Consider the following 13,027-nt stretch of genomic DNA (forward strand, 5'->3'; position numbering starts at 1 on the left):
TGTAGAAAACAAATCATAAGACTAATTCACCTTTCTAATTAATACTCACTATTAATTAGTAGAAACTACTCCAGGAGAGCTTGGAGACATGACTGTCTCTCTTAGATTCAAAAAGAGTTCTAACAAAGAACACAGACATCCACAGAGATTTGAAATTATCTCGTCTCTGATTGGTCCTTTGGTCAGGTGGTCACCAGGTACTGCATGTTAACCCTTTACAGGTAAAACACACTTTAACCCTTAACTATCTGTTTATTTATGACAAAATCCGTTACAGGAATAAAATTTTAAAAGAATGAATTCTTTGGATCAGTTAAAATATATAGACTAATACAATGGCATAGTCTTTAAACAGTTATTTGTAATTGAAATTAAAACATTTAAAAAATAAACTTTCTAAGTCATTCCATTGAAGGAAATGTAATGGGTAAGAAGTAATAAAGTTCATGTGCACAAAGCAGTTAATTATAGCAATTAGTTTATTTTAGGGAGAATATGTCTGTGTACTAAACAGAAAAAATATATTTCTCTAGAGCATTTTTTAAAAATAAAGTGTTACAAGTTTTTATTTACTAGGCTGATAGAATAGCTAGAAATGTTCAGAATGATTTTGCAAATGAAAACCTTTTAATAATGATTTTTCCCTCTATTTCGTTTTAAGCTGTTAGAGCTGATGACATTTTGTAAAAGCATGGTCATTTTGCACATTTGTGGTTGATCATTGTAGTAACCGAGAAAGAGCAATGATTAATACATCATCACCCTGTATTGATACAATTACAACTTCTGATAGTGTGAGATGGCAAGCAGCTTCAACTCTCATTGACTCCAGTGAGAGCTAAAGAAGCTGAGCGCCTTGCGGAAAGTATTATCTAAGAGGAGTATTAACATACCTATTCTGGTTCCATTTTTCCTTCACTAGTAACATTTCATTCACAAAGTCTGACTGACAGTTCCTTTCCTGCTGTGTGAATGCACCATACAATGCATAGATTTATGGTGCATTAGCTTAGGAAGTATCAGAGCAGCTGAAAATGAACACATTTGTAAGGTAAGATTATGGTTTTTTCATTCTTGATGTGATAAATTAAATGTTTATTTTTATGGAGCAATGAAAAAATAAGACTGCTTGTGAAGAGAGAAATTTAAATTGGAATTAAAAGAAGGGTGGTCGCAGCTTGCTCCCATGGAATTTAGTAACAATGCTCTTAGTTCAGTGGGACAGGATAGGGCACTAAAGGTGCATTAGGTTTAACTCAAGTGACTTTGGTCTTTTTAAAAAATATTATGCAAAATGACTTAAGCCCCCAGTTCTCTTAGCACTACTAAGACTACTTCAAACATGCATAAATTTACTTGTGTCAAACTAAGAAAGGGGAGCTATGCAAAAATGAGGGGGTTAGTTAAACAGAAATTAAAAGGTACAGTGACTAGAGCGAAATCCCTGCAAGCTGCATGGACACTTTTCAAAGACACCATAATAGAGTCCCAACTAAAATGTATACCCCAAATTAAAAAACACAATAAAAGAACTAAAAAAGAGCCACCGATGCTTAACAATCATGTAAAAGAAGCAGTGAGAGATAAAAAGGCATCTTTTTAAAAGTGGAAGTCAAATCCTAGTGTGGTAAATAGAAAGGAGCATAAACACTGCCAAATTAAGTGTAAAAATGTAATAAGAAAAGCCAAAAAGGAGTAATAACAAAATGTTCAAGTACATCAGAAGCAGAAAGCTTGCTTAACAGCCAGTGGGGCCACTGGACGATCGAGATACAAAAGGAGCGCTTAAAGATGATAAAGTCACTGTGGAGAAACTAAATGAATTCTTTGCTTCAGTCTTCACGGCTGAGGATGCTAGGGAGATTTCCAAACTTGAGCCGTCCTTTGTAGGTGACAAATCTGAGGAATTGTCACAGATTGAAGTGTCGCTAGAGGAGGTTTTGGAATTAATTGATAAACTTGACAGTAACAAGTCACTGGGACCAGATGGTATTCACCCAAGAGTTCTGAAAGAACTCAAATGTGAAATTATGGAACTATTAACTATGGTTTGTAACCTGTCCTTTAAATCAGCTCTGTACCCAGTGACTGGAAGATAGCTAATGTAACGCCAATATTTAAAAAGGGCTCTAGAGGTGATCCCAGCAATTACAGACCAGGAAGTCTAACGTCAGTACCAGGCAAATTAGTTGAAACAATAGTAAAGAATAAAATTGTCAGACACATAGAAGAACATAACTTGTTGGGCAAAAGTCAACATGGTTTCTGTAAAGGGAAATCATGTCTTCCTAATCTATTAGAGTTCTTTGAAGGGGTCAACAAACATATGGACAAGGGGGATCTAGTGGCCATAGTGTACTTAGATTTCCAGAAAGCCTTTGACAAGGTCACTCACCAAAGGCTCTTACATAAATTAAGCTGTCATGGGATAAGAGGGAAGATCCTTTCATGGATTGAGAACTGGTTAAAAGACAGGGAACAAAGGGTAGGAATAAATGGTAAATTTTCAGAATGGAGAGGGGTAACTAGTGGTGTTCCCCAAGGGTGAGTCCTAGGACCAATCCTATTCAACTTATTCATAAATGATCTGGGGAAAGGGGTAAACAGTAAGGTGGCAAAGTTTGCAGATGATACGAAACTGCTCAAGATAGTTAAGACCAAAGCGAAGAACTTCAAAAAGATCTCACAAAACTAAGTGATTGGGCAACAAAATGGCAAATGAAATTTAATGCAGATAAATGTAAAGTAACGCACATTGGAAGAAATAACCCCAACTATACATACAATATGATGGGGCCTAATTTAGCTACAACTAATCAGGAAAGAGGTCTTGGAGTCATCGTGGATAGTTCTCTGAAGATGTCCATGCAGTGTGCAGTCGCAGTCAAAAAAGCAAACAGGATGTTAGGAATCATTCAAAAAGGGATAGAGAATAAGATGGAGAATATTTTATTTCCCTTCTATAAATCCATGGTTCACCCACATCTTGAATACTGAGTACAGATGTGGTCTCCTCATCTCAAAAAAGATATACTGGCATTAGAAAAGGTTCAGAGAAGGGCAACTAAAATGATTAGGGGTTTGGAATGGGTCCCCTCGGAGGAGAGATTAAAGAGGCTAGGACTTTTCAGCTTGTAAAAGAGGAGACTAAGAGGGGATATGATAGAGGTATGTAAAATCATGAGTGATGTGGAGAAAGTGAATAAGGAAAAGTTATTTACTTGTTCCCATAATATCAGAACTAGGGGCCACCAAATGAAATTAATGGGCAACAGGTTTAAAACGAATAAAAGGAAGTTCTCCTTCACACAGTGCACAGTCAACCTGTGGAACTCCTTGCCTGAGGAGGTTGTGAAGGCTAGGACTATAACAGCGTTTAAAAGAGAACTAGATAAATTAATGGAGGTTAAGTCCATTAATGGCTATTAGCCAGGGGTAAGGAATGGTGTCCCTAGCCTCTGTTTGTCAGTGTGTGGAGATGGATGGCAGGAGAGAGATCACTTGATCATTACCTGTTAGGTTCACTCCCTCTGGGGCACCTGGCATTGGCCACTGTTGGCAGACAGGGTACTGGACTGGATGGACCTTTAGTCTCACCCAGTATGGCCATTCTTATGTTCTTATGTGTGCATAAGTATTTGTAGGACTAGGGACTTAGTAATTTACTCCATTATTGAAAAATTCCCTTTATCTACATCTTTAGTTTATATTAATTATTAAATTTAGTGGCCCCGATCCTGCAAATGGCTGCATGTAGGAAGACCTCTGTGCCCACATGGAGTTTCACTGAAGTTTATGGAGCTCTGCATTGGCTCTGGGTTCCACCTGTGTCAAGCAGCTTGTAGGATCAGACCCAGAGCTTGTTCAAAAAACAAACACAAAACCCCCCCACCAGCCAAACAACCAACCAAAGAAACCCCTAACAGCTTCCCCCTCACCTTTTGTAAATGCTGTGTGTGTTGTTGTTTGTTATTATTTTGTTTATTACAGTAGCACCTAGTGACCAACTGAGATGGGAGCCACATTGTGCCTCACACTGAGGAGACAGACAGCCCCTGCCTCAGGGAACTCACTATCTGACTAGACAAGGCAGATGTGGGATTTGACAAACAAACAGTGGGAACATTGTGATGGCTTACAAACTCCATGTCCGTGCCATGATGATTTTTTTGGTGGCATTTGTTTGTTTTGTTTGTTTTGTTTTGTTTTATCCATCCATCCATCCATCCATCTTGTTTTTCCCCATGATGGGGTGTGGGTAGGAGCTGTTAAAAAGGGATTGATGAACCAAAAGGTGGGGAGAGGAGACGCTGAAGTGGGGGAGTCAGAAAAGAAGGCATGGAGGGAAAGTGGCATGTGGATGAGGTAAAGTGACCATGCAGAAGTAAACAGCCAGCAATACAAGGGAAAGGATGCCCAGAGTAAAATCTGGGGAAAGAGTCTGATGACCTCATTAGCCTCTAGAGGTTCCTGTTGCAGCTGCTTCTGTGTTCGTTGCTGGCTGGTCTCTGGTTGGCTCCTCCCAGGAATTTCTCTTTTTTCCCCAATCCCACACGGGCCCTGGTGTAGGTCTGGTTCAAGATGGGATCTGGTTGGAAGAGATAACCCTGGCTGAATTGTATTTCCCCATCCTCCCTCCCCTCATGGTTCAATTGTGCTGCTGCAGTTGCCTCTGTGTTTGCTTTTGACTCATTTCTCCCAGGAGCAGGGGATGTCCTGTGCAGTTCTGGCTTTGAGGGTATTTCTCCACTGCAGCTGGGAGATGTGATTCCCAGCACTAGTAGAAAGACTCATGTTAGCTCAGCTCAAGCTAGTGCCTAAAAATGGCCATGTGGATGTTTCGACTGGCAGAGACTCGGGGTAACTACCCAAGTCCTAGCCTGCCCTTGGATGGCTAGCCCAAGCTGTGACCAGTGGCACAATGGCCATGCTGCTATTTTTAGGATGCTAGCTCAAGCTGATGTAGTGCCAGCCTGTCCACCAGTGCTTGGAATCACACCTTCCTGCTGCAGTGTAGACATATCCTGTGAGGAAGGGGTAACTCTAGCTGAACTCCATTCTCCCTCTCTTCTCGCTAATGGTGCAGCTGTACCTGCTGCAGGTGTGTCTGTTTGCTGTGGGATGAACGGTATGAGAAACACTGTACTCTTTAGCAATTTAAAAACATCTTTTTCTTAGGACCTGCAATATTTTGCAATTTTTTAAAAAAGGTAAACATTAGGATTTTGGGGACTTGCATTAAAATAAAACATCTATTTTTTTGAAGAAGTTGCAGTTGTCTTTTGCAGTTTCATAATGTCTTAAATATGTATACTTTTATAGTATAACCATGGGTAGAACAAATGTGAAATGCCATATTTTTCTATATAATTTATTGTTGCTTTAAAATGGACATCAAAATTACTTACAGTAATATCAGTACCTATGTTATTGAACATTGATGACTATTGTCTGTATTTTCTTGTCCCAAACTCCACATTGACACCAATGGGAAGATTTGCCTTGAATAAAGAAGGCAAAGTTGGCCACCCTGGAACTGCTAAAATATAAGAAAATTCCCATTCTGATTGTTCCCTGTTGCATCTCATGATTTCTGGCCAGTAATCTATTTATACTAAATATTTTGCTCATTCTCACAAATTGTTTTAGTTGGTTTATCTGCCCAACATCTCACCTTAAATATTGTGACATTCTTGTATGTTGCCAAATAAGCTGACCTGGTGTGTTTCTGTTTTTTGTTCTTTGCCTTAGCTTGGCTTTGGATCTTTCCTAGGGATTATTGGAATCAACCTGGTAGAGAACAGAAGGCAAATGGTAAGCAACAAAACTTTTTTTCTTTTCCGTTTACTATTAAAAGGCTTAATTGAAGAAAAAGAACGGATTTATGGTCTGTAGTTACCATGACTGACTCCTGCAGTTCTTAGTCCCAGGGTCAATTGATTTAAATCACTGCTTTTAATCATGATTTTAAATCTGCATGCAGGACACCTTGATTTTAATCATGTTTTGCATTTGTACTTCAGTTATTTTTCTAAAGAAAACCGACAACCATTAAAACATGTTGATTTGCAACTAAATATAGTCAAAGTCAAAGTTCCCCCAAGCCAATGGGGGGACATTAAGGCATGTCATTTTCATAGCCAATGATACACAAGGGAGTGATGTGGCCAGCATCAAATCTGACTGCCCTAACCCAATGGATGAGGTACCCATTTTGCAGCTGGGTGAACTGGAAGGGGCCTTCTTTTTGCTAAACAGGAGGATACGCTATATCTATATACATCAATTTAAGCAAATATATTGCTTGACTTCAATTTATTCAGATCTTTAATTTTTACATATTTAACATTGTTAGAAAATGGTGAATGATGCATTTCTTATTTATTAGATTAATTTTTTACTTGTGGTTTGTGTCAAGCTCTATTTGGATGGGAATTCAAATTCAGTTAAAATGCACAAATGGCATTTTAATTTTTTTAATTAAATAAACTTATCTTAAATCTTGGGTCGAGTGCTGTAACTATCTTTAGAAATTTCCATTTGGTATCTTCGTTGTTTTGTCAATCTTCTGTGAAGGTGTTCTTAAAACAAACATGTGCTGGGTCATCATTCGAGACTGCTATAACGTGAAATACATGGCAGAATGCAGATAAAACAGAGCAGGAGACCTACAATTTCCCCCCAAGGAGTTCAGTCACAAATTTAATTAACAATTATTTTTTTTAATGAGCGTCATCCGCATGGAAGCATGTCCTCTGGAATGGTGGCTGACGCAAGAAGGGACATACGAATGTTTAGCGCATCTGGCACGTAAATACCTTGCAATGCTGGCCACAAAAATACCATGTGAATGCCTGTTCTCACTTTCTGGTGACATTGTAAATCAAAAGCGGGCAGCATTATCTCCCGTAAATGTAAATAGATTTGTTTCGCTTAGCGATTGGCTGAACAAGAAGTAGGACTGAGTGTACTTGTAGACTGTAAAGATTTACATAACTGCACTCAAAAACAAAACAATGTAATAAAAATTGGCATTTGTAAATTGCACTTTTACGATAGAGGTTGCACTGCAGTACTTGTATGAGATGAATTGAAAAATACTGTTACTTTTGTTTAATTTTTACAGTGCAAATATTTGTAATCAACAATAATAATATAAAGTGAGCACTGTGCACTTTGTATTCTCTATTGTAATTGAAATCAATATATTTGAAGTGTTTTGAGTTACTCATGGAGTTAACTGTGATTAATCGCAGTTTAATAGCCCTAATTTTTATCTATCCTCCTTAGTCTTTTCTCAGGAAAATCTCTCATTGACTTTAATGGAAGTTTTGCCTGAGTAAAAACTACTGCATTTGTCCCCTAAATTTAGTTACTCAGTTCTTTCTGTCAAGATTTTGGGAACTATAGAATGCATTGTAGCCTTGTATCTACTGAGCATGGAATGATGTTAGCAATGCCTTCTGCAAAACTGTGTAGTCTCAAAAAAACAGAACCACCACCTATAGCTCTTATTACCAAGGTGATAGCAGAGTTTCTCTGGCTAGTTTAGACATGGCCTGACCATTACATTTATGTAGGGGTTTGCTGAATTAGGTCTTACAAACATAATTCAGCAAATGTCTACATAAATGAGTTGCTTTTACTTGTGTGAGCACTTATTTAGGTAATTGAGACTATTTGGGTGAATAAAGTTTTGCAGGATTGGGTCTCTAGATAGTGTAATACAGTTTCCCTACTCAGTGCAAAAAGTGGTTGTGTGGTGGTTGAATATCACCTTTGTCCTATATGCATTTTACACTAGAAAAATCATAGTTAAACTTCATGAAATACTACAACTTCAGTGGACCTACACTGAATTACAACAGCTGAGGAACTGACCAGTTACTTTTGTTCTTTGCTATGTATTTTAGAGCAGGTTATTTTTTGAGGCTTCCTGTTTTCTTTGTCAGTAAAAACTGAATTGCTTTTGCTATTTATAAACAAACAGGAAAATAATTTCAGGACATTTTTCCATTGCACGGTAGTTTTCATAATAGATTTTCAAGTATTCCCCTATCTTTGAACTTTTGTTTTGCATTTTTAACAACTGTTGCCCCTGATTTCTATATCAGAGTTCAGAGCTGCTAACACGGCTAATTCTGACCCCTCATCTAAAGGCAAAAGAATGCTTGCCAGATGAGAATAGGATTTTGTTTTCCACTGTAATCAGGATAGTTTACTAGTTGTCATCACTCTTGACAGTAGTGTTACCTCTCAATTTTTCTTTAATTCACCTCTCAGTTTTCCACCCCAACAGGCAGTCAAAAAGCTGTAAAAAGTGAGTTGAATGAGACGGTGCTTGAAATTCAGACTGCATGGTATGTTTGTAACATTCATGCAATAAGGACTGTGGGAAATGCATGTCATAATTGCTTAGTATTAGTGTCTGTTTGCATATCCCAGCATGAAATAGTGAAAAAGCGGGCTTTTGGTGTGAAATATGCCATGGTGGAATAGAAGGAAAAAAGTCTGACAGATGAAGAACTGAGTAAGAAAATAATTAGAAGTCCAATTAAACATGTCATCCATCAGTAGATCCCATAATCTGCAAAAACAGTAAACATTATCAAAGGTAAGGATGAGTCAGTAGCTTGTTTTTAAATATTACAGAAACAGCTTCTAAAACAAGAGGGATTATATCATAGGTTGTAAGATCCAGGGCTCTAATTATTCTCTTGCGTTTAACTTAGTGTGTTCTGTTGAAAGGCTTGGGGGTAGCTGAAATGGGTTTTCAGCCATCATTAACAAAGCGAGTACAAAAGCCCAGATAAGTATAGAAATTTTACAGATGTATCATATTACTATAATGTAAAAATGGTTTCTGAATTCAATCCAGTAGGGAAGGCAAATGATTTATCGGTGGCTCTAAGTTTAATTGAACTTAGTTTGAAATAGGCCGTCAGTGTAATTTGAGACTAACCCAATGCAGAACTGAAAATGATATAGCCCTGTCTAATGACTTGATTCATTTTTGTTGTTTCAAAAATCTTAACATGAAAAATCAGTGTAGATTCAGCCACAACAGAGAATTTTTTTATTAACTTTTCTTGGTAAACCTGTTTTTTTTCCCAAGTATCAGAGAGGTATCCGTGTTAGTCTGGATCTGTAAAAGCAGCAAAGAGTCCTGTGGCACCTTATAGACTAACAGACATATTGGAGCATGAGCTTTCATGGGTGACATGCATCCGACGAATGCTCCAATACGTCTGTTAGTGTATAAGGTGCCACAGGACACTCTGCTGCTGTTTTTTTTCCCTGCAAGTTGCATTTATTTTCAGTCTACAGCTGTTCATTGCTGTTAATGATAGCTTTCTTATGACTGATATTTATAATGTCACTCCTGGGGGAGTTCTGCGCTGAAAATTAAAAATTCTGTGCACAATATTTTAAAATTCTGCAAATCTGCATATTTTATTTGTCAAAATAACACTATCTAATCATGCCAGTTTTAATTATTTTGATAATTTATTTCAAAATACCTGTCAGTCAGTATGTCTGTAACAATACAGACACACACACAATTCCCCGAGGAGTAGAGCGTTAAAGAAACCCCTATGACAACACAGTTCCTGTTTCTCTGTCCCCTCTCCTCCAGAGGCCAGCTGTGGGGCACCCCCCACCCCAGCCCAGACACCCATGCTCTCTACCCCCCAGAGTCCAGGAATCCAGAGGGAGAAACAGCCTGATGCTCGAACCTGGGCTTGCATGGAGTTTCCTGCGTGCTGCCTCCTTCCTTCAGGGCATGCTGGGAACTGCAGCTTCTGGGAACCCTCCCTCTCCCGGTAGTGTCTTCTGTGTGTAAGCTGGGCTCTGCCAGGTCCAGCAGCCCCTAGTGGCAGCCAGCAGCTCTGCAGTCCATTTATGGGGGGTGTTGGAGAAAGGACATTCTGTGCACACAACATTAATTTCTGCACAAATTCTGCATTGCGTAGTGGCACAGAATTCCCCCAGGAGGAGTAATGTATGTGGATGTATGCTATGGTTAGGTAGAGTTAGTTCAGAAGAAATCCAGTGCTGATTGAACATGAAAGAAGGTGAAAGTTCTGTCTGCTAGAATGGCCAACGCTTTGGTTGTGCTTAAAGTATAACATTGATGATGACCATAGAGAGAGTAAAGTGATCAGATGCTCCACTATTTCATACACTTACCAGACATAGGGAAGAATTTTAAACCTAATTCTGAGAGATATTGAGTACCCTCAATTCCCATTGACTTCAATAGACTGACTTTGGTATAACCCGAATTCAGAGGGAATACCGAGTGCTTAGTAGCTTGCAGGATCAGGCTTGTTATCTCACTGGCAATTTAACATTATTTCTCTACTGCTGTTAATTTGCTCCCCTCTCTATGTTGTGCTGAATTTCCACCAACAAAACAAAACAAAAAATTTGCTATCAGCCAGTCGGGATGATCTCTCACTGGAAGAGGTAATTTGGAATGCTTGGAACAGGACAACAAGAAAATGACTGACGGAAAGAATGGTGTCTCCACCCCCTCAAAAAAAAAAAGTGTACAGCTGGTGACACTGATAACAGAACAGTGTACAATAAAAAAAAGAAGAGAAGTAAAACTCTGTTATAGTCAGAGTGGCTGCTTATTCCAGTTTGGTGCCTGGAAAATACAATCATTCTAAAATCTAGATTTGATTGTAGGACACGAAGCAACCTTGCTTGCTGTCTTCTCACCTTGGAGTACAGAGTATTTGCAATTAAAAAACGAGATGCTGAAATTAAATACAGGGATCTGAGAGGTTGAGAATAAGCGAGGGTATCCATGACAGCAGAGTATGAGATTAGAATGTAGAGTCAGACTGACACATGGGTGAAAGTGGATGCATTTTTCAGCAGCACTACCATTTTATTTCAGGAAGGGAAATTAGTAGCTCCATGAAAAGCCTCTCGTAGGCTTTGCCTAAAGTAGGATTTAAAGGTGTGGTGTTAGAATGCATTAGTGAACACCTTCTAACACTTTCTAAAAGTATAGCGTAGACAAGCAAGCATACACTTTAACATGTGATAAACTGGTTGGGTTAAAGCATGGTCTGTCCTTTAGCTAATCCTAGTGTTAGCTAACATGTACTAACCACACACCTTTTAAAAGCTAGCCTGGAGACAGCTGTATTGTTTAGGTGGCTGAAAACAAAATGTCTGCAGTGGTGGTGCCTACCAATGGTGGTGATAAAGGAGGGGAGAGTAGTAACTAGCAGATTAACAGGTGCCTTTAATGTCACAATCCCACCAGCCAACAATAGCTAGCAGTAGGGTAGCAGTGAGGGAAGAGGTTCAGCTACCACCGAAGTCACAAGCCTGCTATTCAGTAGTGCGAATACAACAGCAGCAGCAGCTGAGGAACTAGGAGTAGACAAGAAGTGTGAGAGAGGAAAGAACAGAGCAGCTCTGATCATTCCCAGGCTAGGATGAGCTACCAGATTGTTACTGATAATGTTGTAGTTTGTGATTATAGTATAGAGCAGGGGTCCCCAACGCGGTGCCCACGGGCGCCATGGCGCCTACGGGGGCATCTAAATGCGCCCGCGTCCTGGCCGGCAGTGGAGCATCTGCTGAAATGCCGCCGAATTCTGCCTCAGAAATTCAGCGGCGACGCCTCTCGATGACGCCACTTACCGCCAACAAGTGATGTCACCGAGAGGCATCGCCGCCGAAACGCCGCAGAAATTCGGCGGCATTTCAGCGGATGCTCCTCCGCCGCCACGGTCCTTTGTCTGGCGCCTGCCAGATGAAAAAATTGGGGACCACTGGTATAGAGAGCTGCCTACAGCAGTTCTGAGGTTGGTATTTATCTGTAGTTATATCATGTTGTATGTTTCTTTAAAGAGAGACCCTGTCAGTATTCAGAAATTGGTTTCTCACATACGTAGAGTTTTTAAATTTTAGGTTTTCCCAGTAAATCTTGAGGATCTGCAAAAATAATCTCAGATTTTTCCATTCTTCAGATTTATCAAAAGATAGGGCACCAACAGATGGCTGGTTTTTAGATCTGTCATGGGGGTTACATTTCAAATAAAATGTTGAAAAAGCAACTATTACAGAGTTTGGAGAAATGAAGCAATAACATTTAGTTGTCTCTGTGTTTGGTTGTTTAGAGTCACATGCTAATACTAATGGTCCTGTGCAGTGCTTATGAGGTACTGTGGTGCCTTTTGTGGCAATACTTCAATAGCAACTCCAGTTTTGCTGTTAGGTACTGCACATTTCTTTCTGAAGCTGTTGCTGTTCCAATGCAGTTACATGTGGAAAGAGTATTCAGAGCCAAATCTCTTCCAATTTCTGACACTGATTACATTTTATAAATAGTTTACAACCATCGGAAGCTGTGTGTTTGATATTTATTGTAAAGAAGGAAGTTATTAAACTTCCCACAAGAGTTATTGAGACTAATGCCTATCAGGATCAGTGCAATGAATTGCACTTTTTCTGCTGTTCAGATGCAAACAGAACATCTTAGAGGAAAGGGATTTGAGTGGGAGTTTTGGATAAAGGTTTAAGTTGCTGGCAGACCCTTTCATATATAGGGTTGCCAACATTCTAGTTGCACAAAACCAAACACCTGAGGCCCCACCCCCCGCTCACTACATTCCTTCTCCCTTGGTGGCTTGCTCTCCCCCACCCTCACTCACTTTCACTGGACTGAGGCAGGGGGTTGGGGTGCAGGAGGGGGTGAGGGCTCTAACTGAGGGTGCGGGCTCCAGGGTGGGGCCAGACATGAGGGGTTCAGGATGCGGTAGGGGGCTCCGAGCTAGGGCAGAGAGTTGGAGTGTGGCAGGGGGTGAGGGCTCTGGCTGGGGGTGCTGGCTCTGGGGTGGGGCTGGGGATGAGGGGTTTGGGGTGCAGAAGAGGACTCCAGGCTGGCAGGTGGGGCCGAGGGATTTGGAGTATGGGAGGAGGCTGTGGGTTGATGTGGGGGTTGGGGTGTAGGAGGGGGTGAGGGCTATGAGTGGGACTGGTGATAAGGGGTTCAGGGTGT

The 13,027-nt window shown here is 40.0% G+C and overlaps 1 protein-coding gene across 1 annotated transcript in view; it reads left to right on the forward strand.

Moving 5' to 3' along the window:
• Positions 1 to 13,027, forward strand: part of TMEM255B (transmembrane protein 255B) — a 111,445-nt gene that overhangs the window by 12,349 nt on the left and 86,069 nt on the right. Inside the window, exon 3 of the mRNA XM_039542425.1 lies at positions 5,752 to 5,814. Coding sequence (XP_039398359.1) covers positions 5,752 to 5,814 — 63 coding nt within the window. The remainder of the gene's footprint in view (positions 1 to 5,751; positions 5,815 to 13,027) is intronic.

Source organism: Mauremys reevesii, linkage group 1, assembly GCF_016161935.1.
Source record: "Mauremys reevesii isolate NIE-2019 linkage group 1, ASM1616193v1, whole genome shotgun sequence".
Classification (NCBI taxonomy): Eukaryota; Metazoa; Chordata; order Testudines; family Geoemydidae; genus Mauremys; species Mauremys reevesii.